Below are 13,407 nucleotides of genomic sequence, written 5' to 3'. Positions count from 1 at the left end.
ATGATGGAATGACCAAGCAGACTTGGTGGGACAAATGGCCTAATTCTGCTCCTATATCTTATATCATGTGGTCATATTTCTTCAGGCTGATTTTGATGTTTTCTTTGAAGCATTTCCTTTGCCCACCAGGTGCTTGCTGACCTTCTTTTAACTGGAAGGATCCCTTTAGGGGGAATGAGTTAGGCATCCAAATGACATGACCTTTCCATCAGAGTTGCTACTACTTTATTGTGGTGGAGATACTGGGAGATGCCGTTCTTGTGTAACCCTCTCAATGTGGCTCGTAACAAATTAGACTCATTAGTTATCCCTGGCCAGCAGCTACGTGACTCAGCGATGCACGGATACGGTGCAACGGCCTTCTCCAAAAAGCAACGCATGTCCAGTGTCAGCATGATTCGGGTTCAACCAAACACTAAAGTTGGAATGTTCCCTTGAGGGAATGCAAGTTATGGTGAATGCTGATTAAATACTGCTCCATGCAAAAGTTATCACTCACCAGGAAATAACAGAACTTACACTGGCATAAACTTAAAATGGAAGTATACTTACAAATATTTCAACATTAACAATTAACAAAAAAAGGGCCCATTACAGTTAAACCAGTCTATAATGTGCACATAAACATCGGAGCTCATTGCTGGGTAGTCGGGCGCTTCACTTCAATTACTCACGGCGCTGAACCCACGTTCTGCGTAAAAGACACCAGCAAGAATTTGAACTTCCCTCGAAGTCCGTTACGAACTAAATGGCTAAATAGGAAGTACTGGCACTTCCTCCGTGGAGCCATTCGTCTGCACAAAGTACTTCTTACAATGGCGTCTGTCCTTTGGACAGGGTTCCACGAGTATCTTCCATTGTCTCTGCTCTACACCGCATTTCTTCTCCAACTCATGCAAAAAGCCCTTCCCCCAAAACCTATGTTCTCCTAGAAACCAGATGCTGCCAATCTCTCTCGAATGCTCCTTGGCAATCCACTGGATGGAACGTTATCAAGACAAACCCAATTGGCTGACACAACGTTCCTAAGCTGATTAAATGACTCCTTATCTTAACAGAAACCAAAAATACTGGCAGTAACACACAGTGTTTTCTAGAAAAGCTGCAGGAAGTAAAATGCGTGGCATGCAAAAGTTTGGGCACCCCGGGTCAAAATTTCTGATACTGTGAATAGCTAAGCAAGTAAAAGATGACCTGATTTCCAAAAGGCATAAAGTTAAAGATGACACATTTCTTTAATATTTTAAGCAAGATTACTTTTTTATTACCATCTTTTACAGTTTCAAAATAACAAAAAAGGAAAAGGGCCCGAAGAAAAAGTTTGGGCACCCTGCATGGTCAGTACTTAGTAACATCCACTTTGGCAAGTATCACAGCTTGTAAGAGCTTTTTGTAGCCAGCTAAGAGTCTTTCAATTCTTGTTTGGGGGATTTTTGCCCATTCTTCCTTGCAAAAGGCTTCTAGCTCTGTGAGATTCTTGGGCTGTCTTGCATGCACTGCTCTTTTGAGGTCTATCCACAGATTTTCGATGATGTTTAGGTCAGGGGACTATGAGGGCCATGGCAAAACCTTCAGCTTGCACCTCTTGAGGTAGTCCATTGTGGATTTTGAGGTGCGTTTAGGATTATTGTCCTGTTGTAGAAGCCATCCTCTTTTCAGCTTCAGCTTTTTTACAGACGGTGTGATGTTTGCTTCCAGAATTTGCTGGTATTTAATTGAATTCATTCTTCCCTCTACCAGTGAAATGTTCCCCGTGCCACTGGCTGCAACACGAGCCCAAAGCATGATCGATCCATCCCCGTGCTTATCAGTTGGAGAGGTGTTCTTTTCATGAAATTCTGCACCCTTTTTTCTCCAAACATACCTTTGCTCATTGCAGCCAAAATTCAGCGTCAGAACTTTGCAAGGGAACATCTAAACAAGCCTGATGCATTTTGGAAACAAGTCCTGTGGACTGATGAAGTTAAAATAGAACATTCAGTTGATACACAAACTAGGACAGTAGGATATGGAGAGCAAGCTGTTGCCCATGCAGCAGGTTCCCCCTCTCCATGCAGCTGATGAATCCAAAGGTACAGCAGAGATCCAAACAGCGGTGTGAAAGGAGTTGCAAGTCGGCATTGCACTCAATATAGGATTGCCTCAGGGACTCCCACTACAGATTTTTCCCTCAGGGCATTAAATGTAGAAGGTGACTTGGACAGACCAAAGGCCAAATTATCCTTTCTTGTCTTTGGGGAGCTTTAGATCAGAGCTGAATAAACCATTCACCAATGATACAAGAATCAGTTTGACCTTTAAATAGGGTCTTATGGTTGATTTAATCATGGTTGCATCTCCATTTCCTGGATTTTATTTGTAAATAGATCTCACCAAGCCTGGGTGGAATGGATCTCATTTCTTCCAGGCCCAGAAGGCACTTCTGGCAACTTGCAAAAGAGATGGTTGAAAATAATCTCATAAAACAGGCTCTGCTTGAGCTAGAGCAGTTGATGGGGAGAAAGGAGCATGCAAAGGAGTCAATTACCATGTCTAATCATCCAAGTACTCAGAAAATATTTACAGGGCTGTTGGATCTGGGGATGTCATGAGCCAGAATTCTTCAAAAATCAAGAATGAGGCATAAGCTTAGGAATTACCATTGTTTCATTAGGGGTTATAAGAACAGATAATGAACAAAGAGCAAAGAAAGGTCGAAAACAAAGCACAAAGAAAAAAGAAATTGAGGTTGTCTTACAGAAACTAAATAGATAAAAAAAATTCCAGTGATGAGAAATAACCTATGAAACAGTTAAATTCAGTGGCATGACACAGCCTGCAGAGGAAGTACAGAATTAGCTATAGTACAATTACTGAAAATTCACTGAACAATTAAACACAAACAGGTGATTATACCTGTCTAAGCAAGCATAAAGTAAGTTAAACTACAAGAAAAATAACAATTTTATATTTTAATCCAACAGGGCTACAGGGAAAGAAGAGTGGAGTGAAACCAACTAATAATCTGTTTCATAATAGACTCCTGAGCGAGTGGCAGACGTTGCCCTACCAGTCACTAAAAAGGTACATCAGTAAGATATTTTGCATAGGGTGGATTTACTGTATATGTTCATCTATGCTTTCTGAATCAATTTTTATGACAGGGCATTAGGTTAATTAATTGATGCTGCACGCATTGTTATCTTTCCAATTAGTATCACTGCTATTCTCCTAATAATCAATTAACTACAGTATAGTGGCAAAACTAAAATAAATCAGTTGCCACTATGGAATTGTTCTCCTTGCATGACGCACCCCCAGCTCCAATGATTGCTCCAAAGGTTGAATCGTTTATTTGATCCTTTATTAGCAATTAGCAAACATATGGTCTTGAAGCGACCAACTTAAGCATACTCAAGCACTATTCAGCGTTATCTCAGTGGTCAGTAAAAGATACGGCCTCCACTGTTCCAAGCTACAAACATCCACAAAATAAGCAAGGATATGGAACTTATTCCCTTCACTTTTGCCACGCCCCACTCATGTGAGCAGTTAACCTAATAACCATAAAAAATGCACAACACAGTATACAAAGCAGATAGAGAACAGACACATGGCTCCTACAGTAACTAATTATGGTATAGATGCTTTTGGCCTTTAACATTTCGTCTTCCCTTTACCCTGCCCTCTCGTCAGAACTCCTTCCTCCATTCCGCACCTTCTTGTACTCACTACCTTTTACTGTTCGAGCAAGTAGTATTCACTGGAAAAATATGATGGTTTGTTTATTACCTTTCAGGATCCTGATCAGTGCCAGCAATGTATGGACTTCATAGAAATCAACAGATTCCTTTTTATGATGATCACCACTCACTCGACAAGTATGTCTCTGAATCTCAATGAACAGCTGAAGAAGCATGTTCACAAAATGTTGTTCCGGGTTTGTTATTGATTTATTATTGTCACATGTACCAAGCCTTGCATACTGTTCCTTCAGCTCAAATCATTAAACAGTGCATGAGGTAGAACAATAACAATGCAGAATAAAGTGTAACAGCTACAGGGAAAGCGCAGTACAGGTAAAGAGTAAGATGGAAAATCATAACAAAGTATGATTTTTTTTTAGAAATTTCGAACATTTTTTTAGAAATGACCTGGATATTGAAGTGCAGTGTAAAATTTCAATCTTTGCTGATAAGACCAAACTTGGGAGCTGATGAGGATTCATTGACCAGCAACGAGACATAAAATAGGCTAGCGGAATGAGAAGTCTAGTTGCAGGTACAATTTAATAGAGTACGAGCTTCAAAGGTTATGGGGGGGAAGGCAGTAGCATGGGGTAGAGAGGAAAAATCAATTAGCCACGATCGAATGGCAGAGCTACTGGATGGGCTGAATGGCCTAATTTTGCTCCCATGTCTTATGGAAATGTGAGGTCATGCTTTTTGGCAGAGGAATGGGAAGAGGCAAAGCAGACTCAATTGGCATTGCTCGAAAGAGTCTGCTAGATAAGGAGCCTTGGGGACTTATGTTCATAAGACCATAAGACATAGGGACAGAATTTGCCATTCAGCCTATCGAGTCTGCTCCAACATTTCATCATGGCTGATATATTTTCCTAATCAATCCCATTTTCCCTGCTTTCTCTTCATAACCTTTGATGCCGTTACTAAGAACCTATCAACCTCTGCTTTAAATATACTCAATGACTTGGCCTCCACAGCCTTCCGTGGCCATGAATTCCACAGATTCACCATCCTCTGGCTAAAGAAATTCCAACTCATATCTGTTCTAAGTGTTGAGGTTGTGCTCTCTCGTCCTAGTTCTCCCCACAATAGGAAACATCCCCTCTACATCCACTTGAACTAGGCCTTTCAGTATTTGATCTTTTTTCTCATGGTAAAGGCACCAAAAACAAAAGGGTGTAGCCTTAAGGTGAGTGGATGGAGTTTTAAAAGGATTGGAAAGGATTTTTTTCACACAGAGAATGGTTGATATCTGGAACTTGCTGCCAGAGGAAGTGGACAATTAGATATCATCACTGCATTTAAAAGACATTTAGACAGGCACTTACATAAGCAAGGCATAAACACAAAATAATCTGCAGATGCTGGGATCAAAGCAACACTCTCAATGCGCTGGAGGAACTCAGCAGGTCGGGCAGCCTCCGTGGAAACGATGAGTCCCCCCCACCTTCTTTATAGGGCCTCTGCCCCTTCCCTCTTCAGTCCTGACAAAGGGTTCCAGCCCAAAGCGTCGACTCATCGTTTCCACGGATGCTGCCGACCTGCTGAGTTCCTCCAGCGTGTTGTGAGTGTTGCTTACATAAGCAAGGCGCAGGAGGGTACAAACCTGATGCAGGGAAATGGTATTAGTGTAGATGGGCAAGAAAGTCAGCATGGATGTGTTGGGCTGAATGGCCTGTTTTCATGTTTTTAAATCACGGATGAAAGGGTAGTGGTTTAATCTCTTTCTAAACATTTTATTTTTCTGTTTCTAGTATGCCCCTACCTGAAAAATCTGCATTCCACAGAACTCAAAGTGTTGGCAACAGACCAAATGCAAAGGCCATTTATCGTAAGTGAAGGATTGATTTTTACCTGTTTGAGAGTTTACAATGATAATAACGTTGAAGCCCCTGCCTATGGAGATCTTTTATTGATGCATATGTCTAACATTCAGTAATTTGACTCTCCTACGACAATGAAGACTTTCTTTTCAAATTACAAGCACAAAGTCTTTGGTTCTCACTAACCCCCAGCACATCCCACTACTCGAAACCCAGAACCCACACATAAACCACTGGATGCCAGCTGCAGTTGCTTGGTCTTTATTTGGTGATAGAAAATGCTTATCACTTAGGTCACATCTTACTATAGGCTTGGGTGTTGACTGTGTCCTCGCTTGCGTCGGGATAGAGAGTTTCACTCTCTCAAGAAATACATGAAGAATTCTGGATTGTGCGATCATAGTTCTTTCTACCTGTGAAAATATTACGGAGAGAAGGTCAGCTTTGGAGAGGTAGGTTCTCGGCATTGAGATGATTTGTATTGAATAAATACCATTATGGAATATATGGATCCATAATAGATAGATACTTTATCGATCCCAAAAGAAATCAATATTCCTTTGGGAATTACAGTGTTACAGTAGTATTACAATTGCACAGATATAAATATTAGAAGAGAAGTAAAAATAATAAAAAATAAGTTACTTCAGTCTAACAGAAAGGGGTCATCACTTCCCCAGCTATATGTTGACTCATTATAGAGCCTAATGGCCAAGGCTAAGAATGACCTCATATAGCGCTCTTTGGAGCAGTGCAGTTGACTTAGTCCATTACTACAAGTGCTCCTCTGTTCAGCCAAGGTGGCGTGCAGGGAGTGAGAAACATTGTCCAGAATTGTCAGGATTTTCTGTAGGGTTCTTTGTTCTACCACATCATCCAGTGTGTCCAGTTTGACTCCTGTAACAGAGTCAGCCTTTCTAATCAGTTTATTGAGCCTGTTGGCTTCTCCCGTGTTGATGCCATTGCCCCAGCACACCACCACATAGAAGATTGGTAGAATCTCCATTTGCTCGCCCTCCTTGATGCCCGACTCTGTAGAATACTGACAGATGGAGCTCTGGACATCAATCAGTAATGCAGGATGCTGCATGTCTATGTGGTATGGAAGCTGCACTGCGGTGGACAGCAATGCCTTACAAATGGTAGTTATAACTGGCCAATGCATCACCAGCATCAGCCTATCCACCATCAAGGACATAGATACAGATAGGTGCCCGATAAAGGCCAGCAATATCACCTTGCTTATGAACCGTTTGTCCCACTCTCATCAGGGATGAGGGTATGTAACATCCTCACCTAGACCCCCTGACTCAAAAGCACTGACTTCCCCCAAGCCATCAGGCTGATCAGCACATCCATGTGTTAACCTGCCCCACCACCACTACATACCCATCACAGAGCATCACTTGATGTACACACAGTACAATCAATGCATACACCAGTTACTTGTACCTTGTGTTTTTGTAGGATTGCTTTGATATTTATATATGTTCTTTTTATTTTGATTTCTTTTATTATGTTCTTTATGCTTATTGTTTTTAAATGCTGCATCAGATCCAGAGTAACAATCATTTTGTTCTTTGCACTTGTGTGCCGAAGAATGACAAAAAGAAATCTTGAATCTTGAATTAGCAAATATTGATAAGTAACTTGTGCTTGACAACACAATTGATATTGGTATTCATTTGTTACTGTCACATGTATCTTCTTCATCTTCGGCTGTCCATCGATTTCGATGTTGACTGAGGCCTGGGCAAGGTTGTATGGAAGACCGGCACTTGCCCATGCTGCAAGTCTCCCCTCTCCACACCACCAATGTTGTCCAAGGGAAGGGCACTAGGAACCATACAGCTTGGCACCGGTGCCGTTGCAGAGCAATGTGTGGTTAAGTGCCTTGCTCAAAGACACAACACGCTGCCTCAGCTGAGGCTCGAACTAGCGACCTCAGATCACTAGACCGATGCCTTAAACACTTGACCACACACCAACATGTATCAAAATATAACGGTACGGTTACTTTTGCAAATCAATCAAGCAGTTAATTTCAAATCAAATGACTCAAATGGTTCAATTTAATATTAGTGAATGAGAGGATTCCGGGAGACAGAGACAGCGTGCGTGGACCTCATGGCGGTCAGGCTGTGGGACGGGGCGCAAGCCAATGTTTGATTTCATTTTGTGAATTAAAGCTTCCATTGTGGGCTGATTAAAGCGATGAGGGAGACTGAAACATCGAGGCGAGTGTAAAGCGTGAGCAGTGGCTGCCTGTCTCTTGTTCACTCTGCTGCTGGAGAGGGGAGAGCCTGCCGCTGTGTGTGGAGAGTGTTGCCCAGGTTTTCTGCATTTTGGATGTGGACTTGGACTATAGACTATTTTTTCAGACTTGTAGATTTTTATATTGTGTGTTTTTCACCCAATCTTTCTCGTTTTGCGTGGGGAGAGGGATTTAGGAGTCAATGTGCCTATTGCACATTTGTTCTTTTTTGGGTGGGGAGGTAGGATTTGGGGGTTGATGTTCCTATTCTGTTCTTGTTTGCTATCTCTTTAGTGCAGGAGGAGGTTATTTGGGGATGATGAGCCTTTTTGCATTTCTTCCTGTGGGGGGGAGGGGATTTAGGTGTTGATGCTCGTGCTGCCTTTCTTTTCTTTCTTGGTTTCATGGCTACCCAGGGAAGAGTTATTTCAGAGTTGTATACTTTGATAATAAATAAACCTTTGAATCTTTTGAACCTCTTTTGAACCTTTATACAGCATACAGCCTGAAATTCTTACCCTTCACTGACATCCATGAAACAAAAACCCCCAAAACATAAGTACTTTGAGGTAGTACAAGAGAAAAGAATAATAGAATGTCAAATACAGTGTTATAGTTATAGAGGAAGTGCAGTGTAGATTGGCAATAAGGTGCAAAGACTGTGATGAGGTAAATTGTGAGCTGAAAAGTACATTGACCTACCTGCCTGGTCAAGTCAAGTCACTGTTTATTGTCATTTTGACCATAATTGCTGGTACAGTACACAGTAAAAAGGAGACAACTTTTTTCAGGACCATGGTGCTACATGAACAATACAAAAACTACACCAAACTACGTAAAACAACACAAAACTACACTGGACTACAGACCTACCCAGGACTGCAGAAAGTGCACAAAACAGTGCAGGCATTACAATAAATAATAAACAAGACAATAGGCACAGTAGAGGGCAGTAGGTTGGGGTCAGTCCAGGCTCTGGGTATTGAGGAGTCTGATGGCTTGGGGGAAGAAACTGTTACATAGTCTGGTCGTGAGAGCCCGAATACTTCGGTGCCTTTTACTAGATGGCAGGAGGGAGAAGAGTTTGTATGAGGGGTGCGTGAGGTCCTTCATAATGCTGTTTGCTTTACGGATGCAGCGTGTGGTGTAAATGTCTGTCTAATGGTGGGAAGAGAGACCCTGATGATCTTCTCAGCTGACGTCACTATCCGCTGCAGGGTCTTGCAATCTGAGATGGTGCAATTTGACAATGGTTTGACAAGAGTAGATATCATGGAGGGATCTGACAAGTTGAAAGCCAATGTTCCCCCTAAGGCATACCTGCCCACACGCACACGCCTTTTCTTCTAGCGCACAAAAGGTTGTCACATCCTACCTCATTGGCACGTTAAGTACATTTCACAATCCTACACGATCACATTTCCTTTTCCAGTTTCTGACGTGGACGGTGTTGACAACGTGGCACGTGTGATGAGTTGTCTGCAGGTTTTAGAGCGGGCTTATCTACACTGATTTTATTGAAGAAATTATTCAGTATGCACAGGTTGCCGTTACTGTGCAACAAAAAAAAATTGCACAGCGCAAGATTTTTGCGCAGAAGTTAGAGGGAACATTGGTTGCAGGTAACATTCCCCTTAGCCATTGCATCACAACTCAATCCTAGACTGTTGCATTTACTTTCCCTTGCATTCTAATCTCTATTTCTCTCTCATCGTACAACAGAGCAAAGAAAAGCCTATGCACAGAAGCTGAGCTCGGTAGATAACCTGATTGAGCACCGTGTTGAGGTTTGTGCCTAGACGTTTTTTCCGATTCTTAGTGTTCTTCTATGACAATCAATACTGTAACACTGATGAAGATATTTATTAACGGTATTACTTATCAGCTCTGACTCATGACTGTGAAGAGGTTGTAGATTCATTACTGTATATTGACTGTGACAAGCTTATAATCGTAAACTATATGAACAGTAAAAAATGAGAGATATTATACCATAGTACAATTCTGTATGGCAGAAACTTTGTATCTGTGTAGAAAGATGCTTTACAGCCTATGAAATATTGTTCATGATACAGTGAGTTTTATAATTGGGAATATGTCAACCAGTGGGTGATACGGTGGCAGCGGTTCGTGTAATGACACTGCAGTGTACAACTTTGGAATGTGTGAGGGAACTGGAATAGCTGGAGGAAACCCACATAGCCGTGGGGAGAACGCACGAACTCCTTCCAGACAGCAGTGGAATTGAACCGGGATTGTTGATGCTGTAATGGTGTTACGCTAACGGCTACTCTACCGTACCGCACAGTGGCCGACATGTTCCCAATTATAAAATTCACCACATCTAGGAAAGTATTTCATAGGCTGTAAAGCTTCTTTCTATATAGGTACAATGTTTCTGCCTTACTGAATTGTGCCTCGGTATGATATCTCCCGTATCTTAAGCTGTGATGCTTCCGAATAAGATGCTTTCCACGGTGCTTTCACAAATCTAGTGCCAGGAGATGGAGTCGTGCCAAATTGTTTTATTCTGAAGACACAGTACTCCATACAGCAACTGGAACATCAACCATGATTCTTGACGCCCTTCTGCCCAGAGCCAGCACCTGAGCCAAGGCCGAAGCTTAAAAGCCTTCCATTGTAGCTTGGTGTCAGGGTTAAGCATAGTGGGCTGAGGGAGCAGGGGTTCACCTCCTAGCATCTCCTAGGTTTGGCACCTCGGGCCAGGGCTTACACTGGGTTTAAGTGGAAGGTGTTGGGCTCACTTCATCATTCAAGTACCCAGTGATGAGCATGTGAGTTCCTGTATGAGGGTCAAGCTGTTAAACATTGCAACGGAGAGGATGTGTTGAGAGTGAAAAATGACCTCCCAGGATTAGCCCGTCAGGGGAAAGAATGTATAACAGTCAATCCAATCTAATATTGGGCAACATGGTAGCGAAGGGGTTAGCACAACAGTACAGGTGACCTGGGTTCAATTCCTGCCACTGTCTATAAGGATTTTGTATGCACTCCCGTTGGGTTTCCTCTGGGTGCTCTGGTTTTCTCCCACAGTCCAAACACATACTGATTGGTAGGTTAATTGGCCTGTGATTAGGCTGGTGATAAATCAAAGGCCGGAAGTACCTATTCTCCACTGTATCTCAATAATAAAAAAAAATTAGTGGTAGATCTCCAGATGGGAGAGGTCTCATAGAAAAGACAAGAACAGAATCAGAAACAGAATGAGGTGTGTTATCACTGACAGATGTCGTGAAATCTATAGTTTTGTGGTAGACATAAAAATAACTATAAGTTACAATAAGAAATATAAAAATATAAACATGTTATGCAAAAAGAGGGCCAAATAGTGAGGTAGTGTTCACGGGTTTATGTACGGTCTGTTCAGAAACCTGACGGCGGAGGGGAAGAAGCGAAGCCCAAACCATTAGCTAAAGCTATGTGTGCGATGAAATACAGGTACTCTTCACTGACTTTTGACATTGAACTTTTCATTCAGATGTTATAACTATTTCCTGAATTTTCTGTGCAGCATTTGATTACCTGTGACCATGACTCGAACAGCAAGATTGATGTGGAACATTGCATCCAGCAGCTGAGGAGGTTTGATGCCGAGGGGAAGGTCTGGGGTCAGGACATGTTACTGCAGCTAAGTAACACTTCCTTCAAACTGGCTGACCTTGAGACGAAGGTAAGAATCCAGAGAAATGATTTCCTTTGTAAAACTGGAACACTGCACTGCTTAGCAAGGCGGGCAGAGTCCATGGAGAGAGAAACAGATTGACAGTAATGTCGCAGGTGAACAGGTAAGTTGGTAAATCAGGTCATTATTGCTACATGTACCGAAGTACAGTGAAAAGTTTGTCTTGCATACTGTTCATACAGATCAATTCATCACAAAAGTACCTTGAGTACAAAGTATAACAACAGAATGGAGAATGAAGTGTTACAGTGACAGGGAAAGTGTAGCCCAGGCAGACAATAAGGTACAAAATCATAGCGAGGTGGATTGTGAGGTCCAGAGTCCACCTTATTGTACTAGTACCCCATTCAATTGTCTTATAACAGTGACATAGAAGCTGTCCTTGACCCTGGTGAATGTGCTTCAAGGCTTTGTATCTTCTTCTCAATGGGAGAAGGGAGAGGGAAGAATGTCCAGGATGAAAATGTTGAGATAAGCAAGTGTTAAAAAGCAGAGGAAGGAGAGTCAGATTCAGAGTCAGTTTAAATATCACTGGCATACCATATGTCATGAAATTTGTTGTTTGACGGCAGCAGAACATTGTAATGCATAATAATTTTTAAAAGTATTACTACAATGAGATGGGTCTATAAAAATTAAATTAATTAAGTAGTGCAAAAAGAAAGAGAGAAAAGAATATTGAGGTAGTGTTCATTGAGGAGAAGAAAGAAAATGAGAGGGAGATGGTGCTAGTTGGAGATAAAATAATAAAGGAGTGGTAGTGAAAGGCAAAAGCTGGTAGTAATTGGACATGGAGAAAAAATACCAGTCTGGAAGTGATGTAAGTGAGAAAGACAATAATTATCGAAAATGTAAAAAGGGAAGTGCTGTTGATGCTGGAAATATGATATGTGAGTAGAAAAGCTTTTTATAGAGTCATTGAGTCATAGAGAACTAGAGCACAGAAACAGGCCTTTTGGCCCATCTAGTCCATGCTGAACCATTATTCTGCCTAGTCGTATTGAACTGCACCTGCACCATAGCCTCCATGCCCCTCCCATCCACGTACCTATCCAAATTTCTCTTAAATGTTGTAACCGAACCCACATTGACCATTTCCGTTGGCAGCTTCTTCCACACTCTCACCTCCCTCTGAGTGAAGAAGTTCCCCCTCAGGTTTCCCTTATTTCACCTTTCAACCTCAAACTATGACCTCTAGTTCTAGTTTCACTCACACTCAGAGGAAAACATCTGCTATCATTGACTCTATACCCCTCATAATTTTGTAAAACTCTATCAAATCTCCCTTCATTCTCCTCCGCTCGAGTGAATAAAGTCCTAACCTTATGAAACTTTCCTTATAATTCAAGTCCTGGCAACATCCTTGTAAAGTTTTGACAAGATTATTTAAAAAAAAAACTAACTGTATTTTAAAGGTCATATTGAAAGGCAGATGTAAAAAAAACGCCAGAAATGTTCAAAGGCTCAGGTAGCATTTTCAGAGAGAAACGGACATAATCATTCAGGCTGGTTCTTTTTTGCCTGACAATAATGTGGAATCTTTGGTTGCTTTTCCAGGATGAGCTGGAGAACTTTCCCATTGATAATATTCAGGAGAGCCAGGCAATAATGAATAAATGCATCTACAACTCCATCTTGGCTGTCATCATCAGCAGGAGACACATGATGAAGACAAGTGTCTTCTTATTCCAGTGTGAGGAAATCTCTGTGAGTATTGCCACGTACCCCGTGATGGATTAAAGAACCAGCAGAAATGCAAAACACTTGCTGAGTGCCTGTATTGCTATTAACTAATGGTATTTATTAGTGACTACGCAATATAGTAATATAAATGCAGATAAATCAAACAGTTTAGCAATGATTATATATAAGTAAGTGTGGAAATATATGAAAACCAAGCTT

At 41.6% G+C, this 13,407-nt stretch overlaps 1 protein-coding gene across 1 annotated transcript in view; it reads left to right on the top strand.

The window, feature by feature from the left end:
• The first annotated feature begins 2,967 nt into the window (after nucleotides 1-2,967).
• The window catches only part of LOC140209531 (epidermal growth factor receptor kinase substrate 8-like protein 3), a 48,979-nt gene continuing 38,539 nt past the window's right edge, over nucleotides 2,968-13,407 (top strand). Inside the window, exons 1-6 of the mRNA XM_072277796.1 lie at nucleotides 2,968-3,063; nucleotides 3,779-3,860; nucleotides 5,480-5,556; nucleotides 9,525-9,589; nucleotides 11,335-11,493; nucleotides 13,063-13,212. Of these exons, the coding sequence (XP_072133897.1) occupies nucleotides 3,799-3,860; nucleotides 5,480-5,556; nucleotides 9,525-9,589; nucleotides 11,335-11,493; nucleotides 13,063-13,212 (513 nt within the window). The 5' untranslated portion in view covers nucleotides 2,968-3,063; nucleotides 3,779-3,798. The remainder of the gene's footprint in view (nucleotides 3,064-3,778; nucleotides 3,861-5,479; nucleotides 5,557-9,524; nucleotides 9,590-11,334; nucleotides 11,494-13,062; nucleotides 13,213-13,407) is intronic.

The sequence above is a fragment of the Mobula birostris genome, chromosome 14 (assembly GCF_030028105.1).
Source record: "Mobula birostris isolate sMobBir1 chromosome 14, sMobBir1.hap1, whole genome shotgun sequence".
Taxonomy (NCBI): Eukaryota; Metazoa; Chordata; class Chondrichthyes; order Myliobatiformes; family Myliobatidae; genus Mobula; species Mobula birostris.
The sequence above is the reverse complement of the archived record's forward strand: the minus strand, read 5'-3'. Positions and strand labels throughout refer to the sequence as shown.